The sequence below is a fragment of the Callithrix jacchus genome, chromosome 2 (assembly GCF_049354715.1).
Source record: "Callithrix jacchus isolate 240 chromosome 2, calJac240_pri, whole genome shotgun sequence".
In the NCBI taxonomy this organism is placed as follows: domain Eukaryota; kingdom Metazoa; phylum Chordata; class Mammalia; order Primates; family Cebidae; genus Callithrix; species Callithrix jacchus.
The window spans coordinates 26,521,294-26,545,815 of NC_133503.1; the positions used below are offsets into that span (position 1 = coordinate 26,521,294).

A 24,522-nucleotide genomic window follows, 5' to 3' on the forward strand; every position below is an offset into this window, starting at 1 on the left:
GTACATAGTAAAAATTTGAGAGAGAATATTCCCAATGTACAAATATAAATATAATAACTAACACAGACGGGGGTGATTAATTGATGATAAAATGGTCAGAGGAAGATGGTTAGAATATAGATGTTTAGAGTTTTTCAAACCACTTTTCAAATTAATTACAAATAAGGTGTCTTTACAAGGGACAGAGCTCCTAGACTTCTCCTTAACCAAGTGACCATTCTAGCTAGTATCATGAAAATGGGGATGGACACACTGGTCCTCTTCTGCCCGCAGAGGAACTGAGGTAGGAAGCTCATAGCATTGACTCGGCAGTGCTCCTGGCAAAATGTTTAAGCTGAATTTAATCATGAGGACACTTTCAGTCGACTTCAGAATGTAGACCTTTGAGCCAGACAGCTGACCTGTCCTCTACAAACAAAGCATTTTCAGCAAGAAGATAACATTGTTGATACTCTGCCCTGACAGAGTCCCGGGTGACATGCTGTCCCCTGCCAGCTGCTGTGGACTCCTGTTCTCTACAGGATAGAAATTGACAGGAGCAGGGCTAAGGCTTGTCGATGCTGTTTGACCATCTGGGAATTGGACTCCCTTGGTACCGATCACAATTGGAAGGGGATGAATCAAAGGAGCCTAGTGGGCTGAAATCAACAAGAACATTCTGTGGTCTAAAATTGAATCCTCAGCAAAGGATCCCTGCAGTGACTTGTGCTTGGACTTGAACTTGCTTTGCCATTTTAGTGTATTTTTATCAAGTGGAAAAGCTAGCGACCCCCCCTTTTTTTCTGACATCCTTTCATTCTTTGCATCCTTCTCACAGTATTTGGTGCCTCGGCACCCTGAGCATGAGGCCAACAGATCCACTTGCTGAATGGGAGTTTTAATCTTCTTTTGTTTCAGAACACTGGAGGCATGAATGTTGCCAGTGACTTGACGCCCTTGAGTGTTGTCTGCTGAGCCTTCGAGTGCATTATCTTCCAGCTGTGGAGGGTTCTTCATCCCAACGGAGGAGCCTAAAACAAGCTTGGGAGCCTGGTTCCTGCTCGATTCCAGGGAACGTGGGCAAGACATCGTGCATCTGAGCCAGTGGGTTGGGTCTTGGCTGAGGGTGTAAGAATCCGTAGTGAAACCAATGAGAATCTTGGAAGGACCACTGGTTTCCAGAATCAGCATTGTCTATGAAGCTGCAGGTGGTACAGGAAAGGACCCTCTTGGCTAAGCCATTCCCACAGTGGAACTCTTGATACAGCTGTAGTCGCTAATAACTCAGCACCAGGGTGCTTGGCTCCATCTGTGTCTGTGAAGCCTGTGCCTCTGACAGGGGGTGGCTCAAGTCTCCACTCCAAGTCCCTTGGGGACAGGTGGCCTGGGTGAAAGCGGCTACATCCAGAGCAGAGCACGTGAGCTGATCCTCCAGTGAGGACGAGGTGCTGCTATAAGGCTGGTGGCAGTCATACAGTTCACGCTGACCTCAAGGAGTCGAGTAAATTTCATCCAGGGAATCTTCTGGGGCTTCCTGCTCCTTCACCTCTAGTAAGTCCTGGCTCAACCTGGGGGCACTGGTGCTTTCCCTTCCTCTTCCTCATGATAATTTTGATTTCCTGAAAGAATGTTTAGAGTGTCCTTCCACTCATCCTGAGAGCTTTCACTGTCTACAATCAGAGCAGAGTCAACTTTGTCTTCCTCAAATGTGAGTTTGGTGCTTCTGTGAGGCTGGTTGGAGTTAGAAGGGCCGTAGCTGTTTGAACAAGTGGCAGCACATTCCTCCAGTGAGTCCTGAGGGACTTCCTTTTCCTCAGCCGTCTGCACCTCGCTGGGCGCAGCTGATTCCTGTGTTTTCTTGACCACCTCATCTGTGTCATCTTCCTCCTCCTCTTTATCATTTTCTGGAACTGGGCTGAGCTTGTTGACATGACTCTCTGCCGGCTTTGCACCCTTTAGCCAGCTGCTCTCGGAGGTCCTGACCCTGGGACTTGTCAGGGTCATCAGGAGTGAAGAGGGCCTTGAAATGCTGATTCAGTGAGCAGGAGGCATCTCTCACTTCCCTTAACTTCTCCTGTAACTGGGTCAGCAGATTTGCCTGAGAGTGAGCCAGGGCTTTATATTGCCTGAGCTCCTCAGCTTGCCTGAGCTCCTCTGCCAGCATCTCCTCTGTGAACTACACTTTATGCCTCAGCAGACAGTCTCTGATGTGTTTGTATTCTTCACACTCTCTGCACCCTGAGCATGAAGGCCAACAGATCCACTTGCTGAATGGGAGTTTTCTTTTAATCTTCTTTGGTTTCAGAACACTGGAGGCATGAATTTTGCCAGTGACTTGACGCCATTGTGTGTTGTCTGCTGAGCCTTCGAGTGCATCATCTTCCAGCTGCGGAGGGTTCTTCATCCCAACGGAGGGGGCTAAAACCAACTCTCTGTGCCCTGAGCATGAAGTGTATTTCTTCAGTTGCTTGGCCCGACAGTAGGCAGTAGCTTGACTTACAGGAAATTTCTTTTTGAGGTCTTGGAACTGCTGTTGGCTCTCTGCCAGCTGGGAGCGCAATTCCTGGTTGATTTCTGGGATGTTCATCTCTGCCCTCTCCCTGGATAAATGTCCAGCAGGTTCCACCATGCTGACGTTGGTGGCAGAAGAAGTATAACAGGGACCTCGTCCTGCCAAAGCATCTCCAAACACCGTCCAATTCCGTCAGTGATTCGAGCTCCTCTTAAAGCTCCCTGAAATGGGTCCAGATCTCAGGATGTCAGACACATTCCAGATACAAAAGCAACCCACACCGCAGAGCCACTGAACTCCAGCCTGGGTGACAGAGCAAGACTCTGACTGGTCAAGGTTTTTCGTGAATGGGCTGACACTGCGGGGGCAGAAATGTTCTGTGGTCCGGACTCACTGCTGCACGACTTGCCCCGGGACCTTCTTACTAAGAGCATTGGTGGAGCCTCCGCTTCCAATGTCACTGTTGCCATGACTGCCAAGATGCTAGGCAGAATGTTTCAAAACACTGGCTGCAGAACGCATATTCCTTTCCTCAGCATAGGGATCATCTTCAAAGATAGACTGTATGTTAGGCCACAAAACCAAACCTGCTATTCTGCATATGAGTGGGGATAGTAGGTACCGCCTTAAGCCTTCTAATTCAGGCAGAACTAGTCCAGCCAGGAACTCTGTGTAAAGCCAGTTGCCTTGCTGGGAGCTCGGACACCCATTCTTTTTCTTGATATGTCTTGCCGGAAGTTTGCTGTTGTATTAAAATGCTTTTTTAAAATCATCTCTATTTTACTAATTTCTGTCCTTACCTTTATTTTCCTTCTTTTCTTTCATTTCCATTACATTTTTCTTGTTTTGATTTTTGCTCCTTTAACCAGTTTATAATATCCTTTTTTGTTCATTATGTTTTTCTCCCAAAAGCTTGTGTTATCTGATATAAATTTGTTTTCCTGACTTTATTTAGCATTACAGTTACTTGGTATATCTGATTTATTTCTTTTCACAGGATTCAGGACCACTACCCCAAAATATGGCACCTTTTCCTTTGTGGGAACAACAGAAGCCGAAAGATTACTCTCATTTTCCTCTGACCTTTTTCCCTTGAAGCAGAACATAAAGAAGGATCTGACCTTCCTCTGAAGGAAAACTTCATTCCAGATGTACCCGCCCTATATCCAAAGAACATCTTTATCTTTAAAGACACAGAGATGTCAAGAAGAATCTGAACAACAGGCCTTGCCAGATCCCCCAGATTATTAATACTTGAACCATACTTTTGTACGATGTCCATAAAATACGCAATTTTTTCCTATTCCTTTGGGTATTTATTCCCAAAAGCTTCTGTGTCATGTAAAACCTACATTAAATAAATTTGTATGCTTTTTGCTTGTATGCTTTTCCCTCATGTCTTTTGTTATAAGGGTTTCAGCCATGCTCCTGGCAATGGGTGGTAAAAGAAATCTTTATTTTCTTTTTGTAAGTATTCATTTACATGTATTATCAGTTTCAGGATGTTTGGATTTATTTCTAAAATTTTGTTTGACAATTAAATCTCTCATCCATTCAGACATTATAAGGATTTGAAGACCCTTCAACATATACTGCTTACTCCCAACTAATATATTCTTGTTATCAAATACTTTACTTCTATTTTGTTTTTCTAACCATGCAAATTAAATGACTTCATAATCATCATCACTATATCCTAGAGTAAATTTTTATCCACAGTTACCATTTCTTTTTGTTCAACATTCCTTCTTCCATTTTAGACCTTTCTTCAGCAATTATTTCCCAACTTACCTGATGTACCTTTTTTCAAATAACTTTAATGAGTATATGTTTGCTGTAAAGTTTTTGTCTAAATAATGTTTATTTGACCTTTCTTCTTGAAAGTTAGTTTTGTTAAATTTATAATTATGGACTAATAGTTATTTTTTTCTAAAAACTGAAGATGTTATTACTCTGATTTCTGGCTTTCCTTGTTACTGGAGTGCAGTTGGCCGCAGCTTTGTCTTTTCCCTTTAGCTGCTTTTAAGATTTTCTCTATGTGTTTGTTACACTTCAGTTGTGATTACAATGTGTCTTTTTGATGTTTATTTTTATTCTTGCTTTAGATTTATGGTTTCCCAAGCCAAAGCATTACTGTCCTAAAGCAATCTTAAATGTTTAAATGTTCCTAAGTATTTTTTTCCATGATTTCTGGAACTCCAATTAAAGTGTGTTAAGTCTTTTTATACCTTAACTCCTTTATTCTTTTTTCCTTATTGTGTTTCTTTTCAACTCCTGTCTGAATTCTGGGTTATTTCTTTAGATCTTTCTTTTAGTTAATTAATCATCTCTTCAGAGGTGCCTAAACTGTTTAACCCATTCAATATATATTTTATTTATTTATTTATTTATTTATTTTTGAGACGGAGTTTCGCTCTTGTTACCCAGGCTGGAGTGCAATGGCGTGATATCGGCTCATCGCAACCTCCGCCTCCTGGGTTCAGGCAATTCTCCTGCCTCAGCCTCCTGAGTAGCTGGGATTACAGGCACGTGCCACCATGTCCAGCTAACTTTTTGTATCTTTAGTAGAGATGGTATTTCACCATGTTGACCAAGATGGTCTCGAAATCTCGACCTCATGAACCACCCGCCTCGGCCTCCCTAAGTGCTGGGATTACAGGCTTGAGCCACCGCGCCCGGCCCTTCAATATGTATTTAATTTTATCTGTTGTATTTTCTAGTTCTAAAACTTCTCTTTGATTCTTTTGTAAATGTTACTGACAATTTCTAATAGTCGCTTCCCCCACCCTTTCATATTTTCCATTTCTTTTTCCAATTCCTTAAACATGTTAAATATTTTTTCTTGATTTGTATTCTAAATCTTTTAATTCTAGTCTTTGCATCCTTCAAAGATAGACTTTCGTTTAAACTTCATATAATTATGTCAGTTTGTAACTTATTATTTCTATTTCAAGATAAGGAAAACTAAAGTGAGGAATGCTAGATAATTTACCAATGTCAAAAATTTAATAAACATGTGGGTTAGTATTTCAACTCTGATTTGCTTGACCTCAGAAATGCTTTTGGTGTGATCATACTTGAGTCTTCCAGTCATTATTGATTGAGCAACTAATATATGTACTAATATGTCTCATACTAAACTCTGAGTGTATTGAGTGTGGGAATAATTGTATATTTAATACTATATCCCATGCATTTATTAAAAAGCATAGAGACTTGGAGACAATATTTACAAGGTAACATGGCCAATCGTTGTCATAGAATCTTGTTTCTGGATCCCCTATTATTACAGACTGAGTTCATTTGTAGGATCAGTTAATATTTGGCTCATTAACCCCAGACCACCTCTGTAGTAGGATGTGAAGGCTAATAATCCTATGCACAATTACGGAATATCTTTGGTGTCTTCATTTATATTTAGTTCCATCCCACTACTTTTAGGTTGTGGTGTTGGCTGTGTCTTTCTTTACCTTTATTTATTTGGATTTTTGTGGTAGTTCATTCATGAATGCTAATCTCTTTCATTTTGTTCCAGTCCATCCTGGACGTGACTACAGCATTATTCTCTCTAAAGTGTAGCTTTTATTGTAAAGCTCCTTGACTCAAAAACTTTCAGTGTTATCTGTCTATTGCTTATATTACGCTGTCTAAAATCTTTCCATTGGTATTCATACCAGTCTTTAGTATGGTTCCAGTTTTCTATTTCAAGCTTAATTCTCTCTACCCCCTATATAATGACAACAGCTAACACTTATTATGCACTTTCCCTTAGAAGACTGGTATGCATCATGTCACTTAATATTTGCAACAAATCTAGTGATATGTACAATTATCCTTGTTTTGCACATGAGGACCCTAAGGCTTAAGAGAGTTTGCACAAGTTCACGCAACTAATAAGAGGTCAAAATGAAATTTGAATCCAGACAGTCTCACTCCAGAGCTGATGCTATAAATTACCAACTGAACATTGCTTACTTACATCTCATTCCCTATCCCAGAACCAAAAGGGATAATTCATTGTGTCTCAAACTTACATTACACTTTTTTTTGCTTATATTTTATCTTTTGCAATGCTGCATGAGTCACATGACGAAACCTAACACACACCCAGTTTAAATTTTATTTTTTATTTCTTACAAATCTTCCCTCATTTTTCAACTCTTAAAATATTACATGTTCCTCTTGCTGTCACAGAAACATTTATTTCAGTGATCTTTCGATGTGCCTTGCCTCTCTGGTTGTGGCTCAGGGATCAGTGTTTTGAGGAGAGATGATGACTTTAGTTCTCTTTCAGCAGTTAGCATGATGGATGTATTACTCCATTTTTGCACTGCTATAAAGATAGTACCTGAGACTGAGTAATTTATAAAGAAAGCAGTTTAATTGACTCACAGTTCTGCATGGCTGGGGCGGCCTCAGGAAACTTAACAATCATAACATAAGGCAAAGGGGTAGCAGGCAACTTCTTCAAAATAAGCAGGACAGATAGAGAGGATGCAGGAAAAACTGCCACTTTTAAACGATCAGATCTCATGAGAACTCTCTATCATGAAAAAAAAATAGGGGAAACTGCCTCCATGATCCAATCACCTCCTACCAGGCCTTCCCTCCACATGTGGGGATTACATATTGGAGAAGAGTTTTGGGTGGGGACACAGAGCCAAACTTTATCACCTGGGATTTGAATTAGCAGAAAGACGTTTGGACGCTGCTTTTGCCACTTCGTAGGTAGATGATTTTGAGAAAGCTGTTGTGAACACTCTCCAAGTTTCTGTTGCAGGATTTGTCCCTAGTTCAGCTAAAGATGGGGTTCCTGTCTGGCCCATGGCCACAAAAATTTAGGCTCTCAGAGACTTAAAGGGTGAGTAAAGCAGGGTTTTATTGGGTGAAAGGGGAAAACGGGAACCACGAGTGCGTCTGAGAGAATGCTTCCCACCCGGCAGTTTGAATCCCAGGTTCCACGTAGGAAGAGGCGGGGCCGGGGCACGAACTTCCCGAGGCTCCACCTCATTGCGCAGGATCGTTGCAGTTTCTCCAGGGACCCCTTCCAACTTGGCTGACTAATTTCCTCACCCATGAAATGAAGAGGCTGAGCTACCTCAGAGGGCTGTAATGAGAGAGCAACAGAGTAATGCAGGTAAATCTGATGGCAGGTAAGTGGTGTATCTCAGTGCTACCTTCTGTCCTAGTCCCACTTAGTTCAAGCGCAGGCCCTTGTTTATATTGGGTATGTAGTAAACAAGTTGTAAGAGTGAATGAATCTCCATTGAGTCTCACTGACAAACTCCATGAGTGTGTTCTGCTACTGCAATTTTTGCATGGGATTTTCCTGATGTTTGCCCCTCCTCTCAAATAAAAACTGCCAACTATGTGGCACATTTTTAAGGCTACTGTACTTTTTCTAGGTGATAGTGACTCTAATTGGTTCAAGAGATGAACTAATCCTTTCTCTTGAATTTGTTTTCTAATGATTCTCTGACGGCAAGTAAGTCTTAATCCATTTCGATGCAGAGACTCAAATTCTCTGTCAGTTTAAAGAAGTTTAATTTGGATACACTGTATTGACTTTTTTAAAGGAGCCTTTAAAATGCTCATTTTTCTCGTACAACTAATACTATTTCTGTTTTTATTCTTGTCCCAATGAGCAAGTGGCATAGAGTTTGTTGTTTGGATAACTGGAGAATTGGGAACAGAATTCATCATTACTGAGATCACTTTCAGCTTACCAGATGAGAAGTGAAAAGCTCTTGCATTTGTAAATACCATGTAAAGTGGCTACGACCAACAGGTCACAATGGCTTCTGCCACAACTGTATATGAAATTCTCTCTTTCCACTCTGTATCCCTGTCTATCTTCCTCCTGAGCAAGATATAGGAAACTGCTCTTGGAGCTGTCAGCTTTTGAGTCAAATTTAGAGTTCAATGGGATATTTTTCTCATTTTTCCAACTGTAGTTTCATGGAGAAGACGAGAAACAGTTTTTTTGGAGTCCACGTCTGGTCTCCAAAACAGTGTTTTAAAAAGGTAATAGTCTATAAAGACTTAGTTTTATTTACATATTAGTTTTCTGATACTCTTTATTTGACTCTGTTTTAACTGTAAGAACAGCTCTTATGAATACTTTGAAGAAAGAACATGAAATTGTCCTTTTGGGTACTTTGTTTTAGCTGCAAAGTGCCTACTCTCTCTGCAAATATAATCAAGTGAAGTAATCTTTCACACAAAGCAAAACAAAGCTGTTGCTGTAATTAGTATGAAGATACCAAACAAAACAAGGCTTATCACTGGAGGAGAAGACACAGAATGAATTTTGTAAGAAGTAGGCCATGTTCCTCACTAGGCAGAGGGGTGCGTGTGTGTGTGTGTGTGTGTGTGTGTGTGTGTGTGTGCTGTTCCCACCACTCTGGAGAATAGAAACTTTGATGACATTAACAGAGCTTATTAATTATCATTGTAACTAACTCCATCCACCTAATTAAATCATCAGCTACAATTGGTAACAGGGGAGTGTAATTTAAATGGAACTATTCTGACAAAGTAGTTTGCACTACATTCCTAAATATTTAATACTCCCCATGGCTGGATTAACTGGAATATTTAAGGAACTATTTAGCCAGGTCTTTCAAAGGTGATGAACAGACATGTTCTATGCTTTTAAAAAAAGACTAATTAATTATAAACTTCTACTTAAAATCTTCTATCATTGAGCATAATGTAGACTGAGAAGTTATAATTTTCAGGGTAAAAGCAGAGTAGAATATATACATAGCGCCTAAGAGCACCCCCCTCTCCACACACTTGCATTTAAACATGCCAAAAACTAAGAGACAAATAGTGTATCATTCAGGAAGTCTGTTTACTGAGCATCTACTATGTAACAATAATACAATAGAAGGTGTGGATTTGGTTAACAAAATGAAAAAAATCTCTGTGGTATTATATTGGGGGACATGGACATTAAACAAATAATTACAAGTGTAATAAGTGCTGCAAAGAAGAAAAGGGAACTGACAAAATCTTTAACACCGCACTGCTATCCATTCCAGGTCCTCACAGGAGAACGAGCCATGTAAAATAATGCCCACCTCCCAAAAACCTGCGCCAATTTTTCCAATCAGTCCACTTGCTAAGTGATTGGATACAATCTTAGCAAAATTTTTTGTTTATTTTTATCCCTTCAGAGAAGTTTAGATCATATTTCCTCTATGGGTTTGTGGAAAACAAAAGTATTGCTGTCTGGGGGCACTTAGACCAGAAAAAGGTATGCAGATTTGTAGCACCTGCTGCCTGCAATCTCCTGATTTGTTATTGGGATCAGGTTTATAGTTTCTGCAGACGGGGAAGCTCCCACCTCAAATAGACCCTTATTTCTCATTTACTGATTATTTCCATTTCTCCTCTGGTTGCGAGCTGGGCAAAGGAGTTGATTAGGGCAGTTTTTAGGCTCCAGATGGCAGGGAAAGCCTGGTTGTCCTTGTAAGAAAAACAGAGAACAGGAGGTTAACATTTCCTAACACTAAAGACCCCTTATCTTTTGTTAAGGAAAGTACCTACTATGTGTCTGCATTATGAACCGGCTGTTTTTTTTGCTGATTCCTACTAAGGTCAAAGAGAAATTGGCTATACCGCTGTGTTCCTTCCTAGGATGGCTTTTGTGTATGTATGGCTAAGCATTTGAAATAGGTCTTGTGACTTACTTCAGATGGAAAAGAAAGTGTCAGGCAGGTGAAAAGAGGGGAGCGTTTTTCTGGCAGAACAGCATGTTTAAAATTCTTAGGAAGTGTCATCCTTAAAGATTGGAGAGATTTCCAAAATGGTTAGCAAGGAGAAAGAGTTGTTTGAAATGAGACTGGGGAAATAAGAAGGATAAGCTTTATTTTTTCTTTAGACTGCATAGAGATTATGGATTTGTGGTTGTCAAAAATATCCTCCCTGTTGGATTTTTAAAAGTAAACTTGTACTTTTTTTTGTTTGTTTTTGAGATGGAGTCTTGTTCTGTTGCCCAGGCTGGAGTGCAGTAGGGTGATATTGGCTCACTGCAACCTCTGCTGCCCAGGTTCAAGCAATTCTCTTATCACAGCCTCCTGAGTAGCTGGGGCTACATGCTGTTATGCCTGGCTCATTTTTATATTTTTAGTAGAGACAGAGTTTTACCATATTGGTCAGGCTGGTCTCAAATTCCTGACCTCAGGTGATTCACCCACCTCAGCCTCCCAAAGTGCTGGGATTACAGGTGTGAGCCATTGTGCCCAGCCAGCTTGCACATTTTAAAATAGTTTTAGATGCACAGGACAGTTGCAAGATAGTAGAGAGTTCTGCCCCACACTCAGATTCCCCTACTATTAATATACTACATTAGAATGGTTCATTTTTCACAATTAATGAACCAATATTGATACATTATTGATAATTAAATATATACTTTGTTTTTTTAAATTTTTACTTAATGTCTTTTTTTTTTTTTTTTCTGTTTCAGGAGCCCACCTGGATGGCACATTATGTTTGCTTGTCATGTCTCTTGGTGCTCCTGTCCATTCTGGCACTCTCCTTGTTTTTGATGACCTTGAGAGTTTTGACGAGTACTGATCAGGTATTTTATAGATTGTCTCTCAATTGGGATTTTTGTGATGTTTGTCTCATGATTGGACTAGGGTTATGAGTTTTGGGGAGGAAGAGTAGTAAAGAGGCAAACTGCCATTCTCATTACATTGAATCAAGGGGACATTCTATCAGTAGGACTCATATATGTTGATATTAACTGAACATCTGGCTGAAATTGTGTTTGTTAGATTTCTCTACTGTAAAGCTCCTTTGTTTTGGTCCCTTTCCAAGCTATACCCTTTGGAATGAAGTCATTATGAGCAGCCTATACTTAAGAAGTGGAAATTATGCTCCACTTTTTTGAGGGCAATGTGTCTATTTAAATTATTTGTAATTAGTTACATAGAAGATTTGTCTTTTCTGTCCTTTTTTTTTTCTTTCAACTGTATTTTCTTGCTCAGATTGCTCCAACTTTGGCCGTTGGGAGCTCTTTCAGTTGGCTTCTGTTTCTCCTTGGTGTTACCACTGTTTGTGTGTTGTTATTTATCTTTTTGTTTTGTTTCATTTTTAGCACTTCTTCACCTCCTGGCACTGTAGAGTACTCAGGCTCATCTTGTATCTTCCCTACCCCGGCCCTAGAATCTGTAATTTCTAAGAGGAGCTCTGGCTTCTCTTGATGAAAAATGTTAGAAACAAAGATCAGGGCTTTAGATTTGCTCATTGCTACTGGGGTGTCATTGCTTCTAGGTCTTCTCAGCAGATAGAGTAAGAAAATACATGTGTGTGTAGTAGCAATGTATATACACACATCTGTAAATGTTTCTACATGTCCATCTGCATCAACATCATGCTAAACATGGTTAATACTGATACCTCTAACTCAAATCCATTACTCCATGATTGTTCTAGTCTCTTGTCCATGTTTGAAATCTCTCACTCCAACAGTGAGAAACCTGGCTCCCACCATCTGCTGTCCATTTACTTAATTGTGCAATTCCAGTGTACATACAGATTGGTTTCAGAATCATCCCTGTTGTTCTTCCCCTCCTGTTTTCTGATCTAGAAGGCATGCATTTGACAGTGGTCTGAGTTCAATCTCCAAATGCCTGCCTCCTTTCTTTCCATCTGTCTGTCTGCCCATATTATCTATCCATCCCATTTTTTATTTATCTCGTGAATACACATTTTTTGAGCTAAGTGAGCACATTGACTTTTAGAATCGGGTTATCAGTGGTAGATTTTTAGAACAAAGTTATAACAGACTCTCTTAACTAAATTCTATTAACCAGTATGCCATATTAACCCATGTTTTCCATTCCCCTTGCAAAATGCACTGTTGGTTGCTTTTAGCAGATTGAAGCCTTTCAGTGAGCCAGCTACTCTTTATCACACTCATGTTTATCTGTTCCCAACACGTGAGATTTGCACAAAATGAGATGGTTGTATTTATTTCTAAACGTTTTTGACTTTTTTAAATTTTATTTTGTTATGTGATTTAAATATTACACAAATAATGAAATTAACCAGTAAAGATTAAGAACTATGTTGAATACTTGGGAAACACTCAAAGTAGAGTAAAGATGGCTGTTGATTTGGGGTGGGAAAGATAATTGTAAAAAAATTGAAATTTTTTTTTAACCCAGAAGGGCTGTGTGCCAATAATGCTTCTCAAGTGTATTTAAGTTCTCATACAACTTTAAAAAAATAAGTGAAGGAAAATTATGGTAATGTGCTAAGGAAGGCATTTATTAAGGGGAGAGAATATGCAACTTTTATTGGTGGCAGACTAACATCAAAGAAAGGGACTTGGACTTTTACCAAAAACTCACAATTTGTGTACATTTAAAAATTAACAGCCAGGCCAGGCATGGTGGCTCAAGACTGTAATCCCAGCACTTTGGGAGGCCAAGGTGGGTATATCACCTGAGGTCAGGGATTTAAGACCAGCTTGGCCAATGTGGCGAAACTCTGTCTCTACTAAAAATACAAAAATAGCTGGGAGTGGTGGTGAGAGCCTGTAATCTCAGCTATTCAGGATTCAAGGAGAATCACTTGAACCCAGGAGGCTAGGTTGTAGTGAGCCGAGATTGCGCCAGTGTATTACAGAGTGAGACTGTCTCTAAAATAAAATAAAATAAATAACAACCAGGTGCAATGGCTGTAATCCCAGCACTTTGGAAGGTCAAGGTAGGTGAATCCCTTGATGTTAGGAGTTCAAGACAAGCCTGGTCAACATGGTGAATTTAATTTAATGAGTTAATATTTATCAGGAAAACACCTACTGATAGATGGGCTGGCACAAAGGTATAGATAGATATTGCTGCAGTGTATGAGATCATAATCCTCACAGGCTAGAATGTGGTTGCCTGGTTTTACTAAAAATATAAAAAACTAGCTGAACATGGTGGCAGATGCCTGTATTCCCAGCTATTCAGGAGGCTGAGGCAGAAGAACCACTTGAACCCGGGAGGTGGACGTTGCAGTCAGCCAAGATCACACTACTGCACTCCAGCCTGGGTGAAAGAGCAAGACTGTCTCAAAAACAAACAAACAAAATATTAACATAAAAAACTCCCCACATTGAACTGGGAACAGTGGCACCTGCCTGAAGCAGAGGCAGGAGGATCACTTGAGTCCAGGCATTCTAGGCTTTAGTGTGCCAGGATCGTGCCTATGAATTGTCACTGCACTCCAGTCTGGGCAACATAGAGAGATCATGTTTCTAAAAAACAAAAATCAAACAACAACAACAACAACAACAACAACAAAGCTCTCTCACTTTGATTTTTCTGTGATAAATCATTTGTCTGTGTTTGGAGAAGTGGGTTTCTACTGCATTTCCATTCTTGATGTATTATGACTGTAACAGACTTTTATTGCTTAGTTTGGAAAACGAGTCATGACTAAAAGTGTTCAGAGTTCTAAACAACAGTGGTAAACATTTAAGTTAGCACTTTTGGAGCTTGTACTGCACATCTTACACCTGCCCCTTCCAATCCGTTTTCTTCTCATTATTATTATTGCTTTTTTTACCCCCTTCCAATCTGCTTTCTACTTTTCTCTCCTCTCAGTGGCCAGGAAGCTGGCTAGCAAAGGTTTTGTCGATGGTGACCCCTTGCCTTCTGGCTTCTAATTGGATTAGCCTAATGTGTCCCTCTAGGAGACTGAGGGGCTGACAGAAAGTGAGGTGTGAAGAGTGGTTCTTCTAATTTTCTTATTGCAAGGCCACCTTTAGCTAAGTATGTCTCTCCAACAAAATCATTCTCTCAAGGCAGATTCCTTTATGTGAAGTGCTCCACTGCTTTTAGATTCAGATTACTGCACTATCCCTTTTTCATCTCTATACTCATGTTCTGTGGATCAACCCTTCATGGAGAAATACTCTTCCAATTATTCTGAACACATCCACAATACATACACTGTAGTCTGTCTGAAATATAATCTAATGAAAGATAACTCTGTTGGAGGGTGGCAGTTGAAAGAACTAGGTATTTTTGTCCAAATGATGTCATTACTTAGAGGGTGACCCCAGATAAATCACTTAACTTTTTTGAATCTTAGTTTCTTCCTATATGAATTCACTAGCCTACCAAATGATGTGAGAGTAGGGTTCTCGTACATGTGAAAGAGGATATACGACTATCCCCCTCTGAGTTCTACCTTCAGGCTGGGAAGTAAAAGGGAACTAGGGTTTGTTGAGCACATGCCAGGCATTATGTCAGGCATTCTCGCATCAGACTCACAACTACTCCATGATATATGGTGTTATTCCCATTTCACCAATCATGAAACTGAGGCCAAGAGCTCCTAGGTTGGTTACACAATTAAACTGTCAGTTTATCAGATCAATTGTTAGTTATATCCCCAGTATCCAGCATGTTTAGCAGAGGTATGTGCTTGTGAACGTTTGCTGGAAGAATGGATATGGGAGGAAAGAAAAGGAGGCAGGATTTGGATCCAATTCAGAATGATTCTAAAACCCATCTCAGTGTAGTTAACAAAACATAATTCCTAGTATTAAATAGATGAAACAAAACTCTTTTCAATTTTGTTGTGGCCTAACTTATGATCTCCTCTTAGATATTTACTATTAGAACTGTTTGACTTAGATTTATTGAGTTAATATTTGATACACGGGATGGCACAAAGGTGTAGATAGATATAGCTGCAGTGTATCAGATCATAATCCTCCCAAGATAGAATGCCTGTAAAGCACAGAGAATATTGGTGGACCTACTTAGCTATCTTGACCGATAACAACCTTATATAATAGGCATGTCCCAATTTTCCTTGTAGAGTTATTGACCTATTTTTGTTTAAGACGTTTGTGTCTTCTTTGGTAAGGGCTGAGGTTGGGAAGTAGGTATGACTTTATTCTATCTTATGTGAAATAATGTTTTCTTTTGTCATATATTTAACCCATTTGTATTTCAAAAGCATTTTTGCTTTAGCATTTTGGAATTTACATAAATTTGGTACCCGGCACATGTCATGGATTTTATAAATTTTGGTAAGGAACCTTTACTGCCTTCCAAAGCAAGTCAAGTTTTACAGGCTGTCCTCTGATGACAATCTCTTCATCTGCCTAGATGATCATGATATGGAGAAGTAAGCTGAAGATCAGATTGTTTTCTGCTGATGGCACTTCAAGTGGATAGCCTCTATGATTTGGCTGTTGTTGCTTTTGTAAACACATGGAACTATTATCATGTAAAAGTTTGTCATTTTCTCTTAGATATTTATGCACATACAAGTATACATATATATGCACATATGTGTACACAAGTATGTTGTGTATGTGTGTATTTCTGTTATTTATTTTTTCAACTTTTATTTTTGATTCAGAGGGTACATGTGCAGGTTTGTTACATGGGTATATTGCATGATGATAGGGTTTGGGATCCAAATGCTTCGGTCGCCCAAATATTGAACATAGTCCCTAACAGGTTTTCAACTCTTCCCCAGCTCCCTTCCACCTTCTTCTATCAGTCTCCAGTCTATTGATGCCATCTTTTTTTTTTTCCCTTGAGGCAGGGTCTTTCTTTGTTACCCAGGTGGGAGTACAGTGGTATGATCACAGCTCATTGCAGCCTCTACCTTCTGTGCTCAAGCGATTCTCCCATCTTGGCTTCCCAAAGTGCTGGTATTATGGGCGTATGCCACCATGCCCAGTGTATTGATGCCATCTTTATGTCCATGAGTACCCAATGCTTAGCTCCCACTTATAAGTGAGAACATGCAGTTTTTGTTTTTCTGTTTCTGTGTTAATTCACTTAGGATAATGGCTTCTAGCTGCATCCATGTTGCAGCCAAGGATATTATTTTATTCTTTTTTATGGTTGCATATTTTATGGTGTATATGTACCACACATTTCCTTTATTCAATCCACCATTGAGAGCACCTAGTTTGATTCCATGTTTTTGCTATTATGAATAGTGCTGTGATGAACATACGAGTACATGAGTGTCTTTTTAGTATAAGTGACCTACTTTCCTTTGGATATACACAGCAATGGAATTGATGGGTTGAATGGTTGTTCTAAGTTCTTAGAGAAATCACCAAACTGCTCTCCAATGTGGCTGAACTATTTCCATTCCTACCAATAGTGTATAAGTGTTGCTTTTTCTGCAACCTTGTCAGCATCTTCTGCTGTTTTTTAATTTTTATTTTTTGACAGAGTCTCATTCTCTCACCAAGGTTGGAGATCAGTGGTGCAATCTCAGCTCACTGTAACCTTTGTCTCCAGAGTGCAAGTGATTCTCATGTCTCAGCCTCCCAAGTAGCTGGGGTTACAGGTGTGTGCTACTATGCCTGGCTAATTTTTGTATTTGTAGTAGAGACAGGGTTTCACCATGTTGACCAGGCTGATCTTGAACTCCTGGCCTTAAGTGATCCCCCTGTCTTAAGCACCCAAAGTCTTGAGATTACAGGCAAGAGCCACTATGCCCAGCCTGTTTTTTCACTTTTTAGTAATAGCCATTCTAACTGGTATAAGATGGTATCTCATTGTGGTATTGATTTGCATTTCTCTAATGATTTGTAATGTTGATTGAGCATTTTTTTTCATGTGATCATTGGCCACTTGTACATTTTTTTTGTAAAGTGTTTGTTTGTGTCCTTTGCCCACTTTTTAATAGAATTATTTATTTTTTGTTTGTTGTATTTAAGTTTTTTATACATCCTAGATATTAGACTTTTGTCAGATGCATAGTTTGCAAATAGTTTCTTCCATTCTGTAGGCTGTCTCATTGCTCTGTTGATAGTTTCTTTTGCTGTGCAGAAGCTTAGTTTAATTCTGTCCTTCTAGGATTCTTACAATTGAGGTCTTACATTTAAGTCTTTAAATGTGCTTGTGGTTTCCCTTGGTATTATATTATCCACTGCTATTTGTTATTTAAATTCTGTGGTTGGAATTCGCTGTGTTTCTGAAATTGTGTACTAATACACATTCTTGAGTTACAGTCTCCCATCTTGAGAGACATAGTGGCCATTTGGCCTCTGGGCAGTAGTCCAGGAATAAAAATGTTCAGTCTTCTTGTTATGTAATTTAAAAATTTGTAGCCATAATCTTTTCTTCATGGGGATTTGTTGGATTCTTTTTTTCTTTTTATACCTAAGTCTTAGTTTCCTTCTAAAAATTGGAGGAAATACTGCTACCTACCTCACAGAGTTGTTGTGAAGATTAAATGTGCTAATGTGTGTAATGTAATGAGCCTGATGTGTTGCATTTAGTAAGTCATAAGTAAATGCCATACGCTAAAGCCATGAGTACTCTCAGAATTAGGTAATATGCTGTAGCAAACCTCACACTCATTTTAATTTGCCAATGTGAGCATTTGTGTTTGCCTGCCTTAATTTTTTTTTCTCTGAACAGTGCCTAGCCCTGGACCTCAGCATCAGGTAATAAGTAGCAAGCTCTAAAAGGTCCATTAATTTTTAGAGGCCACTAATGCATCATTTAGTAAACTGGCTCACTGAACTCTCTGAATGATATCCTAGAAGAGTTAACAGTTTTCCAAGAGGGGAAAGTAGTTTAATCCCTTCTCACTAGTATTTTCAGACCCATTAAACTCTAAGTAATGGTAAGGCTTCCATGACAGCTTGAGCAATGCATTATATTTTTTATTGTTTTTCCAAAGGGCCTGTAATGACTGTATTATTGAGTTGTTTGTTCTTTGGTTTCCATTAAAGAGAGTAATTCCAGTAAAGGTTAAAAAAAGGGTTTCTCTCTGAGTCTCATATAAGAGCCTTTCTATTAGCTGACTCAATATTTACTGATTATGAAAAAGTTAACCAATCAAAAAATTTAATAAAAGAGTTAAATAAAAACATTTAATAAAGTAAAAAGCATAGCATCTGTCAAAGGCTTAAAGGGCATTGTGGTTTTATTTATTTATTTTACTGTCAATGTATACAGCTAAAAAAAAGAGCTGATTATCACAGTAACTTCTAGATTGTGATTGGGAAAGAGAAGAAAAGAAATAGAAGAGGATTATTCTTCAGTTGAAACAAATTTCTAGGGTACCTATTCTGCCATATTGCTGGAAATGAAATTTATGAAATCAAAAAAAGTTGCTTATGAATTAGTAACTTTTGAAGGTTCAGATATGAGCCGTAGTATATTTGACTGTTTATTGGAATGAGTGATGGGTTATTTCTTTCTTACTTCATGTCACTTCACCTGTGAAATAGTAAAAGATTATTTTCACAAATCCAAAGCCCGTTAAAAAGAGGGCTGTGTAGATTACATCTATTGAAAGCTTAGCATTCAGCATTTCACCTTGGCTTCATATGTCTTGGTCACTGATTTTTACCTAAGTGGACAATTGCCTGTCAAGTTTTGTTCCCTTGCTGGCAAAACTGGACAGAGAATGAGTTTGATGGATGGACAGAAGTAGGCTTCAGAAGATGGGTAATAAAGTCCTGCGAGTTAAAGGAGCATGTTCTAACCCAATGCAAGAAAGCTAAGAACATTGATAAAAGGTTAGAGGAATTGCTAACTAGACTAACAAATTTAGAGAAGAACTTAAATGACCTGATGGAGCTGAAAAACGCAGCATGAGAATTTCATGAAGCATACACAATATCAATAGCCAAATCAATCAAGCAGAAGAAAGGATATCAGAGATTAAAGATCGACATAATGAAATAAAATGTGAAGGAAAGATTAGACATAAAAGAATGAAAAAGAATGAACAAAGCCTCCAAGAAATATGGGACTGTGTGAAAAGACCAAACCTATGTTTGATTGGTGTAACTGAAAGTGATGGGGAGAATAGAACCAAGTTGGAAAACATACTTCAGGATATTATCCAGGAGAACTTCCCCAACATAATTAGACAGGCCAACATTCAAATTAAGAAAATACAGAGAACACCACAAAGATACTCCTTGAGAAGAGCAACCCCAAGACATATAATCATCAGATTCACTAAGGTTGAAATGAAGGAAAAAATATTAAGGGCAGCCAGAGAGAAAGGTTGGGTTACCTACAAAGTGAAGCCCATCAGACTACCAGCAGATGACTCTGCAGAAACCCTACAAGTCAGAAGAGAGTGGGGGCCAATATTCAACATTCCTAAAAGAATTTTCAACCCAGAATTTCATATCCAGCCAAACTAAGCTTCATAAGCGAAGGAGAAATAAAGTCCTTTACGACAAAGCAAATACTGAGAGATTTTGTAACCACCAGTCCTGCCTTACAAGAGGTCCTGAAGGAAGCACTAAATATGGAAAGGACAAACCAATACCAGCCAATGCAAAATCAAACCAAAATATAAAGATCATCAACACTAAGAAACAGCATCAAATAATGGACACAATAACCAGCTAGCATCATAATGGCAGGATCAAATTCACACATAACAATATTAACCTTAAATATAAATGTGTTAAATGCCACAATTAAAAGGCACAGACTGGCAAATTGGATCAAGAGTCAAGACCCATCAGTGTGTTGTATTCAAGTGACCCATCTTATGTGTAAAGATGCATGTAGACTCAAAATAAAGGTATGGAGGAAGATTTACCAAGCAAATGGAAAGCAAAAAAAAGCAGGGGTTGCAATCCTAGTTTCTGATAAAATAGACTTTAAACCAACAAAGATAAAGAAAGACAAAGAAGGACATTACATAATGGTCAAGGGATCAATGCAAGAAGAAGAACTAACTATCCTAAATATATGCGTACCCAATACAGGAGCACCCAGATTCATAAAGCAAGTTCTTAGAGGCATACAAAGAGACAGACTCACACACAATTATAATGGGAGACTTTAGTACCCCACTGTCAATATTAGACAGATCAACAAGACAGAAATTAACACCAATATTCAGGACTTGAGCTCAGCTCTGGACTAAGGAGACATAATAGACACCTACAGAATCCCCCACCCAAAATCAATAGAATATACATTCTTCTTAGCACCACATAGCACTTATTATAAAATCAGCTACATAATTGGAAGTAAAGCACTCCTCAGCAAATGCAAAAGAATGGAAATCATAACAGTTTTTCAGACCACAGTGCAATCAAATTAGAACTCAGGATTAAGAAAGTCACTCGAAACCACACAACTACATGGAAACTGAATGATTTGCTCCTGAATGACTACTGGATAAATACCAAAATTAAGACAGAAATAAATAAGTTATTTGAAACCAATGAGAACAAAGACACAATGTACCAGCATTTCTGGGACAGAGCAAGAGCAGCATTTAGAGGGAGATTTATAGCACTAAATGTTCACAGGAGAAAGCAGGAAAGATCTGACATTGAAACCCTAACATCACAACTAAAAGAACTAGAGAAGCAAGAGCAAAAAAACTCAAAAGCTAGCAGAAGCAAGAAATAACTAAGATCAGAGCAGAATTGAATGAGATAGAGACAGAAAAAAACCCTTCAAAAAATCAGCGAATCCAGAAGCTGTTTTTTTGAAAAGATTTACAAAATAGACCACTAGCCAGATGAATAAAGAAGAAAAGATAGAAGAATTAAATGGACACAAGAAAAAATGATAAAGGGGATGATAGGACCACTGATTTCACAGAAATATAAATTACCATCAGAGAATACTATAAACACCTCTAGGCAAGTAAACTAGAAAATCTAAAAGAAATGAACATATTTCTGGGCACATACACCCTCCCAAGACTAAACCAGGAAGAAGTCAAATCTCTGAATAGACCAATAACAAGTTCTGAAATTGACGCAATAATTAATAGCCTACCAGCCAAAAAAAGCCCAGTACCAGACGGATTCACAGCCAAATTCTACCAGAGGTACAAACAGGAGCTAGTACCATTCATTTTGAGACTGTTCCAAACAATGGAAAAAGAGGGGCTCCTCCTAACTCATTTTTTGAGGCCAGCATCATTCTGATAACAAAACCTGGCAGAGACACAACAACAACAACAACAACAACAACAACAAAAACAAAATTTGAGGCCAATATCCTTGATGAACATTGATGCAAAAATCTTCAATAAAATACTGGCAAACTGAATCCAGCAGCACATTAAAAAGCTTATCCACCATGATCAAGTCGGCTTCATTCTTGGGCTGCAAGGCTGGTTCAACATATGCAAATCAGTAAACATAATCCATCACATAAACAGAACCAATGACAAAAACCACATGATTATCAAAATAGATGTAGGAAAAGTCTTCGATAGAATTCACCCCTTCATGCTAAAAACACTGAGTAAACTAGGTATTGATGTAATATACCTCAAAATAATAAGAGCTATTTATGACAAACCCACAGCAAGTATACTGTATAGGCAAAAGCTGAAAGCATTCTCTTTGAAAACTGGCACAAGAGGATGTGGAAAAGTAAGAATGCTTTTACACTGTTGGTGGGAGTATAAATTAGTTCAACCATTGTGGAAGCCAGTGTGGCAATTCCTCAAGAATCTAGAACTAGAAATACCATTTGACACAGCTATCCTGTTGCTGGATATATACTGAACGGATTATAAATCATTCTATAAAGACACATGCACATGTATGTTTATTGCAGGACTATTCACAATAGCAAAGACTTGGAACCAAGCCAAATGCCCATCAGTGTTAGACTGGATAAAGAAAATGTGGCACATACACACCATGGAATACTATGCAGCCATAAGATAGAATGAATTCATGTCCTTTTCAGGGACATGGATGAAGCCGAAAGCCATCATTCTCAGCAAACTAACACAGGAACAGAAAATCAAATGCTGCATGTTCTCATTCATAAGTAGGAGTTGAACAATGAGAACACATGGACTCAGGGAGGCGAACATCATACACTGGGGCCTGTTGGGGGACGGAAGGTTAGTGGAGGGATAACAGGGGGTTGGGGGATAGGGGAGGGATAGCATTAGGAGAAATACCTAATGTAGATGACAGGTTGATGGGTTCAGCAAACCACCATAGCACATGTATACCTATGTAACAAATGTGCACATTCGGCACATGTACCCCAGAACTTAAAGCATCATAAATAATAAATATTATTAAAATAAATAAATTAATTTTTTAAAAAACTTTCAAGATTAATGAGATTCATTTAGTTGTACCCTGGCTGGGAGAGGGACTTTGGGGCTTACTAGATTAAAACCTCAGGACTTATGAATTATGTCAGAGGAGGCTAGTCTTCAGTGCTGATTATAATTTTAATTTACAGCAAAACTTGCTAACTGTTGGAGGACCCAACCCCTTGAAGACTGCTGCAAGGGAGAATATTGTGACATGTCTGCAGAAGGTTCTGCCCAAGGTCCTACATTACTCTGGGAAATGCTTACTTTATTTTATTCTGGTCTTTTCTAGTTACACCTGATCTCGGTAAGGTTTCTTTTTCTTTGCTCTTGGCCAGACTGCCATGCTCTACATCATTAACCCTAAACTCTGGGGAACTGATCCCCTGACAGCATCTTTGATATTAGATTAGATCCCTTCCAGGCTGCATTTAATTGACTGAGTTCCTAGGGGGAATAACTGCTCCTGTTCCCTGTCTCTATTTTACCTGGCCACTTTTCTTCAGTAGCTGGTTTGCAAATTCACTGTGTCTCCATGAAGAAAGAAGTGCGACAGATAAAACACATGCTTATGGTTCTGAATCCCTTTTTTTCATTCTAATAACATCACTACAGTAACACCTGTCAATGAGCTCCTTTGTTCTTTCTGAATCCTCTTCCTCCAAGTAATAATAAAGTGGCCACTTTCCTCTTATGTCCTTCACATTGCACCTTATGTATATTTTTGAAAGTGAAAGACCAAAGAATACTGGTAATTAAAATACCAGTTCTTTTTCCTTGGCTCTAATGTCTTTACTTCTGTTTTTAACTTTTAAATCATTTTCTAAATGATTTTATATTCTGAATATTTTTGTTGATCTTTCTTTTTGTTGCAAAGATTAAAAAAACCACCTTGTTTTCCCCCAGATATAGAAGGTATGCTCAATGTGAAAACTTCAAACATAGAAATATATAATATAGAAAGTGAAAGATAACCATAATAATAATCTTTCTCTTCCCCCTGCAGACAAAACTAATCTTTATTTTTTTGGTGTGTAGTCCTCCTGATTTTTCTATGTATATAATGCCAATTTTTAATGGTAACATTGCTCTTCAACAATTAAAAATAAGCTTGGTGGGTAGTTGTTAAAATTCATTCCTATTCCTTCCCTAAGACATATCCAGAGGCCCTTAAGCAAACATGCGAGTTCACAGTCATTAATTTATAATTGGTTGAAATGTTAAAATCTGATTTGGTCAAGTCACTGAAATACCTCCTTCTAAGTTCCTTCCATTGCCGCAGTGGAGCTCCGAGACGTTGCCTGTGTTCTCTGATGTCACAAGCTGCTAATCCCAGCTTCTTTGTTTCTTGCCTGTGGCCTTAGTTCTTGATGTCTTCTCTTGAAATGATAGCTCAGGGCTAAGATCACACAGACATGTTGAGTTTGGGCTTTGCTATATACTACCTGTGCTGTGTACTACATGTCCTCATCTTCAAAATGGGAAGAATGCTGATTACTGTGGTTGCTAATTCCAGAATTTCCTTTTGTGTCTGAATAATCATAATTAAGTGATTATGAGAGACCCACTTGCAAAGCACTAGTTCCCTTTCTCCTTCAGGAAGATACAGGGCTCTGAGGTATAGGTAAACCAAGCAACTGACAGGTGCACCTTCCAACTCCGTGCAAATTGTGCCTCACCCAGAGCCAAAGTATTTTAGTTCCCATTGGCCCCATGCTCTGTGCTATAAGAACTTTAAAGTTTAATTTTTTTTCTTTAAATTAAATTTAAATTCTTTAAATCTTTAAAGTTTAATTTTTTTCTCCTGATATAAGGAAATGACTTAGTCATACTTCAGGCCAGGGCTTTTAAATATCTTTAAACATTTTCATTTATCATTAAATTGATAAAAGTTGCATATATTTATTGTGTACAAGTTTTGAAATATATAAACATTATAGAATGGCTATTTGTACTCAAGCTAATTAGCA

General features: G+C 38.6%; 1 protein-coding gene and 2 long non-coding RNA genes across 16 annotated transcripts in view; 1 reads left to right on the forward strand and 2 right to left on the reverse strand.

The window, feature by feature from the left end:
• LOC144580716 (uncharacterized) overlaps nt 1-24,522 on the forward strand; it is a 611,731-nt gene that overhangs the window by 20,097 nt on the left and 567,112 nt on the right. For 8 of the 14 annotated variants that reach the window (XR_013530719.1, XR_013530725.1, XR_013530726.1 and 5 more), the window contains 4 exons: nt 3,489-7,352; nt 7,435-7,628; nt 8,446-8,515; nt 10,968-11,081. This is a non-coding gene — a long non-coding RNA (uncharacterized LOC144580716). Of the gene's footprint in view, nt 1-3,488; nt 7,353-7,434; nt 7,645-8,445; nt 8,516-10,967; nt 11,082-24,522 lie in introns of all 14 variants that reach the window. The other 6 variants (XR_013530721.1, XR_013530717.1, XR_013530724.1 and 3 more) reach the window with 4 other exon arrangements.
• Nucleotides 1,543-2,608, reverse strand: LOC100409442 (putative NBPF family member NBPF5). The gene is given in 2 exon segments (XM_078365962.1): nt 1,543-1,935; nt 1,937-2,608. Coding segments are annotated over 2 exon segments (1,065 nt in total).
• Nucleotides 7,301-24,035, reverse strand: LOC118150125 (uncharacterized). The gene is made up of 3 exons (XR_004737989.3): nt 23,806-24,035; nt 9,843-9,964; nt 7,301-7,598 (listed from the first exon to the last, which is right to left on the reverse strand). It is a non-coding gene; the product is annotated as an uncharacterized LOC118150125 (long non-coding RNA).